Below are 16,075 nucleotides of genomic sequence, written 5' to 3'. Positions count from 1 at the left end.
CGAAAAGGCATTTCTACACGTGAGATTAGACGAGAAGGATCGTGATTAGACGAAATTCCTGTGGTTAAGTGACCCTACCGACCCATATAGTTCCCTAGAAACCTACAGATTTAAGGCAGTGTTATTTGGTGCTACCTGTTCCCCCTTCATACTTAATGCGACGATTCAGAAGCATCTCCAAGACAACAACAACTGGATATGCCAGATCCTTAAGAGAGACCTGTATGTTGACAACATATTGACAAGCCTTCCCGAAGAATCGGATACACTCGCATATTATCGTAACACACGAAATCTCATGCCAGAAGCTGGTTTTAACCTTCGGTCATGGAGCTCAAACAGTCAACAAATGAGGAACCTAGCTACGTCAGAGAAAGTGCTTGAAACAGACGAAAACACGAAAGTACTTGGTATGTTATGGAATACAGATACAGATGATATGATGTTTCCTGCAAAACTAGTCCCCGTTACAGATGTGATCACAAAACGTGAGATTCTTCAACATTCGTCCCGTATCTACGACCCGCTTGGCTTATTGAGTCCAGTTACCGTTAGAGCAAAAATCCTACTACAAGAACTTTAGCAACAGAAGTACTCCCGGGATACAGTCTTACCTAAGCACGTTTATAGAATGGTCAGCACTGTGCAGACATCAACACGTCAGTAACACCACGTTCAGATACTACTTCAGAGATCCATGTGCAGCAGACGACCGTATCACTACAACAGAAGAGATGTCTCTACATATTTTCGTCGACGCTAGTACCTTATCATATGGTGCTACAGCCTACCTGTGTACATCAAACCAGTCTACCTTAGTTATGGCAAAGACCCGTGTAGCTCCACTGAAGAAACTTACGTTACCCCGCCTAGAACTTATGGCAGCTGTGGTGGGTTCACGCTTAGCCACCCATCTCCAGTCTTCATGCAATATTGGTTCAAATAATACCTACCTGTTGTCTGACTCCCGGATTTTTCTACATTGGCTACAAACCAACAAATCATTGAAGCGATTTGTGAAAAATCGAGTTAAAGAGATTCAACAACTTACCTGTTCCCAGAATTGGAAATATTGCCCCACTCAAGACAACCCCGCTGACTTAATGACACGCGGTATATCAGCGACACTGTTTACCAACAGCAAGATCTGGATGAATGGTCTTTCCTTGATAACCAAACCATTAAATTGGCCAGCATGGCATAATAACGATGCGACTGTGATGACAACAGTATCGAGTGATTCATTAGAGTATGAACAAGGGAGACAACCGCCACAAGATTCACCAGAATCGCGTACAGAGTTACGTAACTTTATTGACGTAACTAAAATCAGCAAGTACACGAAACTTCAACGAGTGACAGCGTATGTACTACGGTTCATAAATAAATGCAGAGAGAAAACCTACCCACATCATGATCAACTGACAACTAATGAACTACAGAAAGCAGAGGTAGTCTTACTACACAGCTGCCAACATAATACTTACCAGGAAGAGATCACAAAGCTGAGAACAGTACGTTCGAGACTCAATTAGACCCGACTCCCGATTGTGAAACAGTTACGACTCTTTCTTGATGAAGATGGTTTCCTTCGATGTGGAGGGAGATTCCACGATGCAGACTTTGATGAAGAGACTAAATTCCCATATCTAATACCGGCTAAAGATCCACTTACCTGACTCCTTGTTGCCGACGCCCACGAGAGACTTCACGCAGGACAGAACTCAGTAATTACTTACCTTCGCCAGAAGTATTGGATACCTTCCATACGTCAGAGTGTTCGTACAATACTTCGTAGATGTCTTGTTTACCGTAGAACAGAAGGGAAGGCATACTCAGCCCCAGACCCACCTCCATTACCGCAATACAGAGTAAAAGATGCACCACCATTCACTGTAACTGTTGTAGATTTCTCCGGAGCTCTCTACGTTCGAGATAGTTCCAACAACGAGTCCAAAGCATACATCTGCCTCTTCACGTGCGCGTTCACCAGAGCCGTGCACTTGGAACTTGTACCCAACCTTTCCGAAGAGGACTTCCTACAAGCGTTCAGACGATTCACCAGCCGTAGATCCGTTCCCACACTGATGATTTCAGACAACGCCTCCACGTATGTTGCAGCCTCTAACCATATACAACGCCTGTTCGAATCCCAGACAGTACAAGACGCTCTTAGCATGAAAGGTACGTGCTCCATGGTACGGCGGCTGGTGGGAACGTCTAATTGATCTCACGAAGTCAACACTGAAGAAGATACTGGGTCGATCCTACATCAGTTTCGATGCATTACAGACAGTCGTCTAAGAGATAGAAGCCGTGATGAATGACAGGCCACTCACATACGTAACATCAGGTTCGTCAGATCAAGAACCCCTGACTCCAGCTCACCTTCTCTACGGCCGGAGATTTACTACGTTACCGTACCAGAACTCTACAGATGATTCAGCGACGAATACTAACCTTAACAGTAGACTTATCTCGACAAGCAAGACTTCAGCAGAAGGTTGTACAACATTTCAGAGATAGGTGCCGCCACGAGTACCTCACCGCCTTACAAGAACATCATCAGACGACGGGAATCAACGAGCAAAAGATAAACGTTGGAGATGTCGTCCAAATTCATGATGAATCTCCCTGTTCCCAATGGAAGCTTGTGGTCGTGCAAGAACAAATTTACGGAAATGACGGATATACCAGAGCAGCCTAAAAAAGAACGAGTAACGTTATTACGAATAGACCCATAGTGAAATTGTATCCATTGGAAATGAAGTGACTTTTCCAGTTATCAGTGACAGATTCGCGTGACAAACAGAATACAGAGACATTGCAATTTTAGAAATTTGTGCTATTTCATTAAGTGACTGACTGTTTAAGTGCCAAAAAGGGAACTTTCAATAAATGAATAGTGATATAGAATACTAGAGCTACATAGAGACTTTGAAATTTTGAGATTATAATTCAGTGTGCATTTCTGTTTTATGTGTATGTATACTTTCAGAAGAACTATAGATATCCTTATAACTTCCGCGGTCCCCAGTATGTAAAGTATTGACGTTCATTTGCCGCCTTTCTTTACGTGACGTCTTCCGCATTACGTTACGTTATGACGTCACGTCCGTTGTATTGATATGTAACGTTAGTGATATTAAAAGGTACGAACCTGACACAACGTGTATTTTAAGCAGTCTTATTCCCTTTCCGATAGTGATATACGGAAGCAGATGTGGCACGAAAGCATTTATTTGCTATATGGTCATCAGCAAAGCCGTCGACTGACATAGAACTGGGAATGACATCAAAATAGTTTCAGAATAGGTGAGATATATCCAAGGACCAAGGCAACCGCCTTTTGGCACACTGAATTCAAGCTGGCGGTCTCATGATTATATATTGTTGACATCAACCGTATAAGTTCTCGGCCTTAAGTAGGACTCTACCCATTGAAGAGCTTGTTCACAGACACCATATTGTGCTTTTAGGAATAAAGCTGATCTGACAAATCTGAAAATTCTTTGGCGGTCCGGACGTTGTAATATATGATATATATTTACTCTACATGCACGATTGTTTTCTCAGTATGCTAATGATCAAACTTGGTATATAATTGTGTTATTAATGACTTAGGAATAGAGTGTCTTTAAATGTCTAGATTAAATTGCCAGAATTACGTCTTGCTTCTTTAGTATCGGAGTCAATGTAGGCTGTTTGTTATAAACGAGAATGTAAAAAGTGCTGATTTAATGAAAACGTAGTTGATAGCGATTATTATCAAAACATAGAAACTATGAAATGGAATAAAATAGTGTCAGCTGTCTGCTGATGAATCGAAAATGCACGAATGAAGAATGCAACATCAAATATAATCCAAGTAAAGTACTTAAGTATAACAACATAACCGTATGTACGAAACATGTATTCTGGAATAAGATCATTTTTGGCATTTTAAACATTAATAGTTGTCTCATTTATACCAATATTTAACCTACGTTCGTCATTATTTAATTGATGACTTTCCTTCGTTTTAATGTGTTGCTACTTTACTACATTTATATTATTCAAGTATTAAATAATTTGTGTCTGTTTTAAGGTTTCGTTACGATGCTTTATTTATTATGAGACTTTTTGTTAGTAAGGTGACATTTTTTTAATCACGTGCTTATTACTTAGTATACAGTTGACTGCAACACTAGAATGAATATAGTGTAACGTCTAACTCCATGTAAAGAATCTTCTACTTTATTGAATATAGTTGTAGATTGTTATGCCTTTTCAAATGTAACAGATCATTTGAATGTAAAGTATGAATGTCAAAGCATACCTTTCGGGAATTATGTTTCCTAACGTATACAAACTGATTTTAAGCTCATACAATAAAAGTTATATAAAGTATTCTATATTTTTTGTAATATTATAACCAGGATAATATATGTATAAGTAAATAAACTTTAAAAATGTGTGGACTGTTGATACTGCACGTCGATAATTGCAAAGTATTGAAAGACTTCTTAAGTGACATGTTCAGCAGTAATAATTTTAGCATTCACGTATTCGATAACGGCTGTTTATTTTCTTTTCGGAATATAAGCATTTTCCATGTCGCAAAACTATTTGTGGAATATAAGAATATTTTTTATGTGGAATATTGGCTGTGAGTATGATGCTGAGAAATCCGCCGCTATGAATTTTCAACTCGATATGTATACAGTAGCATTTGCAGCGCTACATTATAAAATGATACGTAATTACCAAGCAAGATTGTTAGGGGTTTCCTGCAACATTTACCTATATGTGAACAATTTAATTAAAGAAATGAAGCAGATAAGAGTGTTTAAAAACATAGTAGCATTTGTGTTTTCAATTAAGTTGATGCATTAAGATTATCAATTTATTTAAAATAATATGCGGATTTCAATTTATGTGTAACCCTGTTTTCAACATTAGGCAGACAATATGTAAAAAGCAGCATTAAGAATTAGTCAGTAGGCAAATATCTCCAAAATGCATTGTTGCTGAACAATACGGATGATATAGCGACAAGAACAATGAAGGAAATGCATTTTTTTGCTTATCTCAACCGGTTTCGCCATTATTATGGATCTTCAGGAGAATGATAATAATGATTGCGACGGACGTTGTATTCAATAATGACGTCACTTATAAACAACGTAAAATTGTCATTTTCATGATTGAAATGAAAAACAAAAACAACAACAAAAAAAAAAACAACATGAAATATGAAATAATATTCCGCAATTTTAGGCCCTGCAAATAATTAATAAAATTAGCTAATATTACATTTATATTCCTTTGATTTTTTCCTCACTATTTTGCACAATTAGAAATAGAATTCTTTGATAATTGTATGGTAAAACCCACATTTTAAAATCTTTAGAAATGAAAATATATATAACATATTTTGTTCGTCTGCCTACTTTTTTACATACAAAAGACGAATTAGGCAGATACAATCTACATGTACATCATTAGGCATACGTTATAAATATTCAAAACTAAACTGAGGTGTCGAATAGATATAAATGACGCCTGCATCACGTCACAATTAAGTTAATACTCATTAATTAAATAATCTCTACAGCACGATCTTTCTTAACTTTCTTATGCCTTTGGTAAAACACCATTGTTCTTTATCTTGCTTCAATATCAAGATTAGAAAGTACATCATCTGATAACTGGCAGTATTTTGATTATCAAAGGATTTTGCTATACGTGGTTTCTGGTCAATCTGTCGGTCATCTCATGATATCGCTTATGTTGTCAAATCATTTTTAAATTTACTAGGATGATTTGTTAAATTTACGTGAAAAAAAGCTTTTGAAGCATGACACACAATCAAGCATCACAAAAGTAGACTCGGTTCGACTGAGTTTGTTCGTAAGATCTTCAAGGTAAACACATCACGTTATCTTTAAGCTTACTTTATAAAAGTCTTTAACAGTAATAGTACGGGGGCAAATAAGGTCTATCCATGCACCCCCTCCCTAGACCTTTGGTCGTAGGTACCACATTGCGTGATGGGGGGTTCGTTTGAGGAGGCTGCGCTTTTAGTGCGTGGCATTCCCTGTTTGATACTTTTCTTTGTTTTTTGTTCAACAGGACCAAGTCTTTCAAAATAAATTTTCCCATGAAGAAACACTTTTGAACTACATGTATTCCATGGCAACCGTTCATTTTTTTAAAAATGACAACCATATAGATGATAATCAGTAATATCTTGGTCAGTTTCGGTCATAAAACAATAATGGTGTCAAAATCGAGCCTTTATTGATCTTAAAATAGCAGCATTTTTATATTAATCAACAACGTTTCCTATTCATGAATATTAATGAGAATATTACAAAATGACACAATTTTGTTAAAAATACAAGTTTCTAAGTTTCAAATCTATTTAAATGCAGCAAACAGCTTTAATCTGTTCTTAAAGTCTCTCAGTGATTTTGGTATATTATTTTTTTTACTCTTATGGTACTATTTTTAACTCAAACCTGGATGTGCTCAGCTAACTTGCATTAAATGATCCAGTGTCAGGAACAACGAATAAAATACTGAGACCACTAAAACTGAATAAAATGATGTAATTAATTGTTATCAATGAATTAACAATTTTATGTGGTCTGTAATGTTCGCAGACATAGAGTTAAGAACTTATTGATGGAAGAATAAAAATGTAATATACATTACACATGTCAAATTTCTATTTCAACAACCTTGTTGTATTGCATCTCTTATTCAGAAAATATTGCAGAAACATAATTTATATTACGTATTTTTTTTTGTGATATAATAATACAATATGCTTCTTTACTTGTCAGACTGTGATCCTTTTTCTGTAACACATTTTAAAATGTGTTACCACTAGCATTGCTTACTAAAATGATATTTAAGAACAAATTCAGGCCCAAATTGTCCCATATTGATTTATTTAAACTGTTAGCCGTTTTGAGAATGTTTTCTTTTAATATTTCAGAAATTGCCTAAAATCTATATTGCACTTTCCATGTAACGATAATTTTGGATGGAATTTCAATAAAACATAGATTAATATCCACCTGCGCGTTCATACTACTATGATCATAGAGCTGATGTGTGCAGTCTTCCTGTGAGTAAAACTCAAGTTATATAAAAAAAAATTAATTTTAGAAATAGTACTCAGTCTGTAGTATTATAAAAACATATAAAAAACCAACATTATCTCAATAACCAGATCATAGGGTCTTGAGTCAGATACCTGGATTTGGCCATTGCTTTCCATGACGATTCAATAAAGAAATCTCATCTGAAGTCAATAGACTTACGCGTGTACAATACAGGGAACTTAGCACTTGCCTTACAGAACTGAGTTCATCCGGTACAGAATCCAGTGACACTTGTTAGGTAAACTGCTCAACATTACATGACTGAATTTCTATTGCAAAGCGGGGCTAAAACAAAACTAACAAACGAAAGAAAATATGCAGGTATTTAAGTAAAAACTTTAGATTTGAAACTTTTAAGTTGACAAAACTGTTTAGTGATTCCAAATCAAGATATAAGAAATATATAAAACTTTATAGACATGAAATAAAGAAAACTAGTATAGTCACTTTGAAGCATTTACAAGAATGCCAGAATTTACAAAATAGTCTTTTTTAATATTTTAAATTGTGCAGAGAAGGACTAAATTGTATTATGTGGTGGATTATTCCTGGATATACCGGAACATTAAGAGTCTCATCATGCGGAACATTTGTGCCAAGTAACATTAAAATCCCTTAATGAATGACAATGTTATGGACCGGATACGAAATTGTGGACGGACGGAAGGACGGACGGACAGAATGACGGACGGACGGAAAAGCGCATTCCTATTGTCCCAGAAACTTGTTTTCAACCAGTAGGGGACTAATAAACTGATGGATGCATTAATTCAAAATGAATAAGGAACATTGAACGTGTAATGAATGTTTCAGATGATTTCTTGGTATTTTAAAGCGCAGTTATAGAAAAAATCTCATTTCGAGGTAGTAATTGTTACCAAACTGTATGCCGTAGTTTTTAGACATACATTAAGTCTTTGAGATGAGATTCTGTCTTTGCCTGCGTTAACAATATTGTACAAACAATATTTGCATGTTCCAAAACCAGCCAGTTACCTTTTAATTAGTCGGCGTAATTTGTAATGGACAACGATAGAAATAATGACAAACTTACAACAAAATATCAGATATCAGAAATTTGAATTTTAGATAACGTGATTTTATTTTCAATGTCTAAAGTTTCAACTGTCTTTAAATGAATGTTTGTTTGTGTTGAGTAAGAATAGTTCATTATTACATTTTTGCAGACACATAATGTGACGCCTATTCTCATATGCAATCGCAAACTTGTACAGAACGTAGATTAAAAATGTTTGTTTCATTTTTAACTGACTATGACATTACCCTTCTAGACTATAGCCAAACGCATAATTTGGTTACTTAGCTTAATCTATTTTCAGTCACGCGGTAACTTTTAAATAGACCCATGACATTCAGACCCACCCCCATAACAATAGAGGGCACCAACGCTAAACAGATGAAGTGTTCTTATGTTATTGAGAGAAAAAAAATGTAATGACCACATTCAATAATCATATGAAGGGCTCAGATTTCGTCAGATTTTAACTCACCGTGATCTTGACCATTGACATACTGATCTTTCCCACCTCAAAAAAAAAATCAGGGCTATCTTCTGACCACATGTAATCCTCATATGACGTTTGATGAAGGCCAAAGCATTTTGTCAGTTATTGGTCGGAAACAGGTTGTCAGGTCAAGTTGTCTGTGATATTGACATTTGACCTGCTGTCCTAAAAAAGAATACAATTCATGAACTGGTCACGTGCAATTATTTATTGTTCTTCTTGGTTTGACATTTGTAGACCTACGTATCCTTCAATTATTGATCGATTTCCCATCAGTTAAAGGTCACATTCATCTTTGACCTCCTACTGTGTGATCTTGATCTTTGACATATTGAATTTGGTTGTGCGCACTGAGGTTGACAGTTTCACTTGTTTGATGTAAAACTTCTCAGTAATTTAGAAGCACTATTGACGGACAGGTGCATCTCCAAAACAGCCCTCATATACTTTGTATCAGAGGGTATAAATTATTATATGTACTAATGTGATACTATATGTCAGTAATAGATATAATTTCGTAGTTCAAATTGGCAAGTATAAAAATGGGGTATAATTTTATCAAAATGAAAGTAAAGGTTATGGAACCTATTTTATTCATGATTTTATCATGGAGAATGCATTTTATTTGTGATGTTTAGTACTTTTTAAAAATCATTAACATAGTGACTACAACCAATCTTTCGACAGCATGCTCGATTATTCTAACGTTTGTTATTGAAATACCGGTAGATTCTCTATCTATCAAAACTCGATTTGTTGTTGTCTGTGTGGATGGGGGAAGGTGGGTGGGTGGGGAGGGGAGGCGTTTTGTGAGGTTAATGTGTATGTTTGTGGGAGTAACGTGGATTGCTGTTAAAATCATTTCATTGCCATCCGCCTATATTCCTAGTTTAAAGTAAATACATGTACCTAATTTTAAAGAGTTTGCAGTTGTGCTCCAGAGATCAAGTATAAAGGACATATATTTTGGGTTGCGTCAGCAGGGTGTTAAGTTATGTGGCAGTGGGTTAGGATTTGAGTTTGCAGCGGAATTGAAGAAATACTAAAGCACAAGAAGTTAAATCATTTTTCTAAGGTAGGTTGAAATTTGAGTGTGCTGTTTATGAAGGGGTTGGAGAAATATGGATTGTTACAGGATTGAAATTGTCAAATCACCAACACTGTATTCTTATTTTTAGTCAATACTATAAACAGTTTTAAAGTTGTGCTCTTTACACAAAATACAAGGACAAATTAGACATTTGGCCTCATTTTGCTAGGTTGACATTTGACCTACATATCAAGTTCGAGCACTCTGCCATCTACCTATATGCCTAATTCGGCACAATCTCCACACAAGTAGCAGAGTTATTATGGCAAGATTCAAAGGCAAAGAAAACACGTCTGCCTCATTCGGCGTCAGCACACAAATGTATCAAGGCTTTAGCTATTAAGAATTCAGAGAAAATGATTTTCAAAATGTCTTATAATTATATTTGCATAAAGTTTACACATGTCACATCCAGGGGCGTGACAATTTTAACCCTAGGTCAATGATTTGAACAATCTTGATAGAAACAAACACTGATGTGACACGCCAAATATCATGGCTTTATCTGTTATTTTCAAAGTTTCTTATATATAAACATACGGGTATAGTATATATATTTTACATTCAGGGGCGTCTCCATTCCTGACCCTAAGGCAATACTTTGAATAATTACAATAGAGTATCAAACCCTTATATCACAATTTTAAAGAATTTGATGACAAAGGACGGACAGATGCACGCAAAATAATTGCATAAAAAAATCCTTGATCTTTCCAGGTATTCACCAACGTTTGTTTAAGCCAACATCTGTGTTTTATATTTTCTATCAAGGTGTTGACCATGATGAACGCTTCTTACTCACTCTATGTCGGGAGTAAATCAATAATTCACGAATTCCATGCTCTTAACTACAAAAGCAACAAAAAGGAAATGTAGGATAGATGTCTTAGTATTCGACAGCTTTCCAATGTACAAAAATACGAATATATTTGTCTTGTAACTGCAAGTTGGCACGTTGTTGAGCGATGTGGTAATGACCTGTAGAAGTGTGGTAAAATGCGGTAATCTTTATCTTTGAACACCACTCCTCAGCCTGAAAACATACTATCAAATTTTAAGGCAAAGATACAACCATATGTTCATGAAAATCTAAACAGTAAAAATGTGTTCCGAATGAAACAAAAAAATGTAATAACTTGAATTCATCTAATCTAGAATAGTTTAACAGCATATAAGCTCTCTCAGCTTCTTCGAACAGTAACAAAATAAAAAGTGATAAATTATCAGCCTAAAAGATAATAAAACGATCGAGTTAAAATCAAAATAAGATGTAAACTAGCTCAGGAAATGATTTCCATTTGATAACGAATGATTAACATTGTATGGGATAAAACAGCATACATATATGGATATGAAATGAAAGGCGTATTTGTGAACTTTACTTTTCTAAATGTAGATATCGCGTCTGACATGAAGAATCCAAATATTCTTATATTTAATTCACCAAAGCCAAGTGTTAAATGTATCGGCCTTTCGTGTTCTAATAATGCACGAGTACTAACTCAGTAGTAATAATTATCAAGAAACTGCTCTGTTCAATCATGCCAAAAGCCCATAAAATATATAGATGTAGTGCCTGGTCTGAGTAATCTTCTAGAACTAAATTCTCTTATTTAAATCACATTCAAGTCAAATACAAAATATAAATTTGTCCTCAATATCTGAATAATGCTGCAAGCAATCAGCAATAACTATCAAGAAACTGGATATGCATGTAACGATGGGTGGGAGGGAATAAACAAATAATCAAAATACTTGTTATGCTGTAAAATATTTAACCTCGAGTGAAGAATTATCAGTTAACAGTCACTAAAATAGTGCACTGAAAACATGAAGTATAGATAAAAATAGTTTGCAGACGATGGGAAACATGAATAACTTTATTTCCTCACTCTATGTCGTGAGTAAGTCAATTATTCACTAATTCCATGTTCCTAACGACAATAACAACAAACAAGAAATGTGGGATACATGTCTTAGTATTTGACGGCATTCCAAACGAGCTAAACAAAGAAAGATATTGTATTTTAATAAATTCAAAAGATTTATTTAGAAATACTCAACGTTTTTATATCGCTAGATGAAGTAAACATAGCACAGCCAGATGTAAATGTAACATGGGTAAAGCTTTCACAAGACAGTGAACGCAAAAAAACCAACAACAAACAAAACAGAAAATCACGGCCAAATAGTGTCAAACGTTTCAATACAGCGCACGTTTTAACAACACTGCCAAAGTAAAACGTTATTTTCTTACAAACTTCAAATGCTTTCACAGCACAGCTTAAGTAAAATTGCTAATTTTCTTAGTTTTAGAAATGATGGATATTAAAAATAGATAAATAATTTTATATCGCGTTAATATAAAACAGTTGTTTAATGATGAATAGACAATGAAATAGAAATTATTTTTGAATATTGTGAATTATTGAAAATCCTGAATTGACATTCGATATTTATTGAAATGAACGCTTATGTGTAAATAAAATAACAATATATTCCTCAAGGTTTTTTCTTGTAAATACAGCTAATAAACTAAAGTCTCATATTGTCAAAGCGTCATGAAACTGAATGTAACAAATTTTGGAGGGGTGACATAGGACACAATGGAGTAAGGCGAGTTGACCTACCATCCATTGTTTTGTTACACCTATTTTTGTATGGCTGACTGCCCTCTATTTTTTTCTCACTGTGTCTAGGGTGGTTGTCCGTAACGTTCCGCCCGATCTCAACTATCAGTGACGCAGAAACTGTCAAAATTGATTCCTCAAAACAAATTCGCGGCTCTATATAGAGAAAGAAGGATGACCTAGATCTAATAGAGACGGGGTTAACTGCTTCAAAATACAAAACACAACATTTTATCATGTTATCAGAGCAGTTCTATCAAAATTCTGAAACTTTCTGAAATATATATCCATTAAAGCGATTTACGTTAAACTAATCATCTGAAGTAACACTTAAAATACCAAAAACTTTTATTTGGCTAGTCAGCAATTTCATGTAAAGCTGACAAAACGTTCTTAGCAACAATGAGCTTAAACAGCCAACACTTAACCGTGATAAGCACAATGCAACAACCAGTGCATTCGCTTATTCTTTTGCAGCAAGTTTATAGCGATCTATATATTAGAAATGTGTACTTATTTATTCATTGTAACAGTTGTTCTTAGTTAGTCCTACAGCTTCTGAAACACATATCCGAAAAACAACTTAACACTAAATACAACATCTTACCGAAATTGCCACCTTTTTCGCTGAGTATCAGATTGAATGTCACTTTCCAAAATCTGAATATTCATCTCATAAGGGTTATCTTTTACGAGAATAAACAAATAAACAAAATACTTGTTATTGTTATGTCAAATAGTCAGCCTTGAGTGAAGAATTATCAGTCAAAATTCACTTGAATAGTGCACTGAAAACATGAAAAAGTCGTTCATTGCAAGAAGAAAACGCGGAAAAATACTTCACGGGAACTGGAGATAAAAATAGTTACCGACGATGGAGAACGTAAATATTTTCATTTATATTAAAACTGCTATTGAATTCTGTGCCTTACGCCCGACCGCCTATCTCAGTAGGTAGAGCGTTGGTCTACGGATCGCGGAGTCGTGAGTTCGATCCTTGGGCGTGGCGTATGTTCTCCGTGACTATTTGATAAACGACACTGTGTCTGAAATCACTAGTCATCCATCTCTGATTCATGTGGGGACAGTTATTTGCGGAGAACAGGTTTGTACTGGTACAGAATCCAGGAACACTGGTTAGGTTAACTGCCCGCCGTTACATGACTGAAATACTGTTGAAAACGGCATTAAACCCCAAACAAACAAACAAACAAATTATGCACCTCTGATGTAAGAATATGTGTGCTGAAAGAATCAAACCACAATGACACATTGTTAGACCAGACTTAGCCCTTATTGGAATGGTTGTCATTTAGGTGGCCATTTAATCAAAGTAACCAAGGCAATGGATTGAAGAGCTTATTTCCATCCGTACAAAAAGCTGCTTGACAAAAGTTCTTAGGCATGCGACAACTCTACGGCGTTCTATCATAACATGTCATTATGCTGTTTCACGATTATACTTTACTTAAACAGCAAAATGTTGCTTAAACATTTCGTGCACGGGTGTAAGTGCCAGCCCAGATTGATGCAAAGTGATGATTTACTTAGCCAAAAACACTCATGTGACCTTATAAATATATAAAAGAAACAACCTGGAGTCATGTTTATCTCATGTGCATCGTCCATCGTGTTTTAGGTCGTCGTGCAAAACTACAAAAGATGAGGCTTGACAATGTGAGACGCGCGACATCATTGTCACGATGTCGTGTCATATTGTCCCCCTTTCTGTCATGTATCGAGTGTCGTGTCGCATTGTCTCGGGTCATGTTGTGTGTTGCCCATCTACTCTTCTAGGCCGATGTACGACATTCGATACGACGGGCGACAATAACAAACGAGGTGCGAAACGACGCCAGGCAATGCGACCTAGTAAAGACGGACATGACACGAGCTAAACTGGATTCCACAGGAAACCGTTACATCAATATTTAGTTCCGTGTAATTATTTTACCATGTTTTCTTCTTGCAATGCACGATTGTTCCATGTTTTCAGTTTTAATGTTTTAAGAACAGTTGTTTGCGCAGCATTTTAAAGTTTTCTTTCTTTCCTTATTTTTTTTGTTTGTTTGCTTTTTGTCTTTGTTGGCGTTGCTGCTTTATGACATAATTTAATTTACAATTTGGTGTTGTGTTCCTCTTAATTGTGCAAGAGTAGATTGAAATTATATGTCTTTTTATTCTGCGAATACATCATGTGTATACATGAGAATCTTTTAAAAAGTGTCACTTTGTGTTAACATGCAGTGACTTTCGTGCAATTATGCATTTTTAACTTTCAACTTCTCTGCATCACACTTAAATTGTTCACGTCGTAGCAAACAAACGGAATGTGCCTTTCTTGATTTTGCCGAGGAGAAACACGAAAGAACCCCTTGAAAACCTGGTCCAACACCACAACAATAAAAATGAGCAATCATATGAAATTCCGGTTCCACAGAATATCATGATCACTACATTCTTTAGTGATCGAGAAATAGAATGGTTGCAAATTACAATAAAAATTAAACGAAATGAAAAAGTTACGGACTTGCAAAACTAAAGAGGAATGTTGCGTTGGTTGAAGTCTATGTTAAAATGTTGTAGGACGATATGCGCATAGATATACATGTATATAAACTGTCAAAAGAGAACTCCTTTCTCGTCAACGGAAAATTCAAAAGATGCCAAAGTGACTTCGATGACATGGGAAGCCGCTAGAGAATGATGACGTCAGCGGTTACGTTCATACTAATTTACGCCTTAATTGAATTATTATACCTTGTGTATATAATTTATAGTTTTTATTAGTAAATGATACTTTCATAAATCCGATCAGATAGAGGAAACTTGATTTTGTAAGATTAAAATATCATTCACAAGTGAACGCCAAATGCAATATCTTCACGAGCGGCTTGGACACGAGTGAAAATGTAAGATATGGTGTTAATGAGTGAAAGATATTTTAATATTACATGTAAAACAAAGACATTTTTATTACAGTACAGTCATGTTTTGACTAACTTTACCTATTTTATACTTTCTTACCAATGAAAAATATATCTAATGTTTTACACTGTGAAATTTCTAGATATATTCCACTCTCATATTTCAATAAATCACTGAAAAACATGAAATATAAAAACAGATAAGTCTATATGTGTAGCAAAGTTAAATGAATACTGTGACAATGCGTTGCACTTGTTTCTCGGGTCGTTGGTTCATCCATGGGTAAATCGTATATATAACTGTCGGCTTCAACATGCACATTCCGATCACTTATTAGGGATAAGGACAGCATTTTTATCTTTCATTTTTATTGTGAAATATCCTAGTGAAATTGCGCGAGGACACAAAACTATGAACAAACTTTAATATAACTATTGTGGCAGCATTATCAATTACATAGCCATATTGCCACACCTCCCCTATGTGGGAAATGGTCTACTAAAATATGTCACCGAAACTCATTCACAATATGTCTGCTGCTTCGTGGATGTTTATAATTTTAGCAAGATAATTATTAGCCCCTTCAATCTCCTCATGAGACAATCATTGTCAACGTAATATGAGATATGCAATTCTTAGCTAAATAAAAACAGCTTCAACAACAGTAGTTACTTTCAACATACATAGAACAGAAATCAAACTATGTTAATGACTTTATGCAATGCTGTTGTTCAGAAACGATCAAGT

General features: G+C 35.3%; 2 protein-coding genes across 2 annotated transcripts in view; both read left to right on the top strand.

Moving 5' to 3' along the window:
- The first annotated feature begins 734 nt into the window (after positions 1–734).
- Positions 735–2,228, top strand: LOC128546345 (uncharacterized). Its single transcript, XM_053516767.1, has 2 exons — positions 735–1,514; positions 1,776–2,228. The coding sequence occupies exons 1-2, from the start codon at positions 735–737 to the stop codon at positions 2,226–2,228; spliced, it is 1,233 nt and encodes a 410-aa protein (XP_053372742.1).
- Positions 2,229–2,319: 91 nt separating this feature from the next.
- Positions 2,320–16,075, top strand: part of LOC128546344 (probable UDP-galactopyranose mutase) — a 33,810-nt gene continuing 20,054 nt past the window's right edge. Inside the window, exon 1 of the mRNA XM_053516766.1 lies at positions 2,320–2,503. Coding sequence (XP_053372741.1) covers positions 2,320–2,503 — 184 coding nt within the window. The remainder of the gene's footprint in view (positions 2,504–16,075) is intronic.

The sequence above is a fragment of the Mercenaria mercenaria genome, chromosome 10 (genome assembly GCF_021730395.1).
Source record: "Mercenaria mercenaria strain notata chromosome 10, MADL_Memer_1, whole genome shotgun sequence".
NCBI classification, from domain to species: domain Eukaryota; kingdom Metazoa; phylum Mollusca; class Bivalvia; order Venerida; family Veneridae; genus Mercenaria; species Mercenaria mercenaria.
This window is presented reverse-complemented; position numbering and strand designations above follow the sequence as displayed.

Coding starts and splice junctions, on each gene's coding strand:
- LOC128546345 (XM_053516767.1), top strand. CDS start 735: ATGTCTCTACATATTTTCGTCGACGCTAGTACCTTATCATATGGTGCT. Junction 1,515..1,775: donor AGATCACAAAGCTGAGAACA/GTACGTTCGAGA, acceptor TCCATACGTCAG/AGTGTTCGTACAATACTTCG.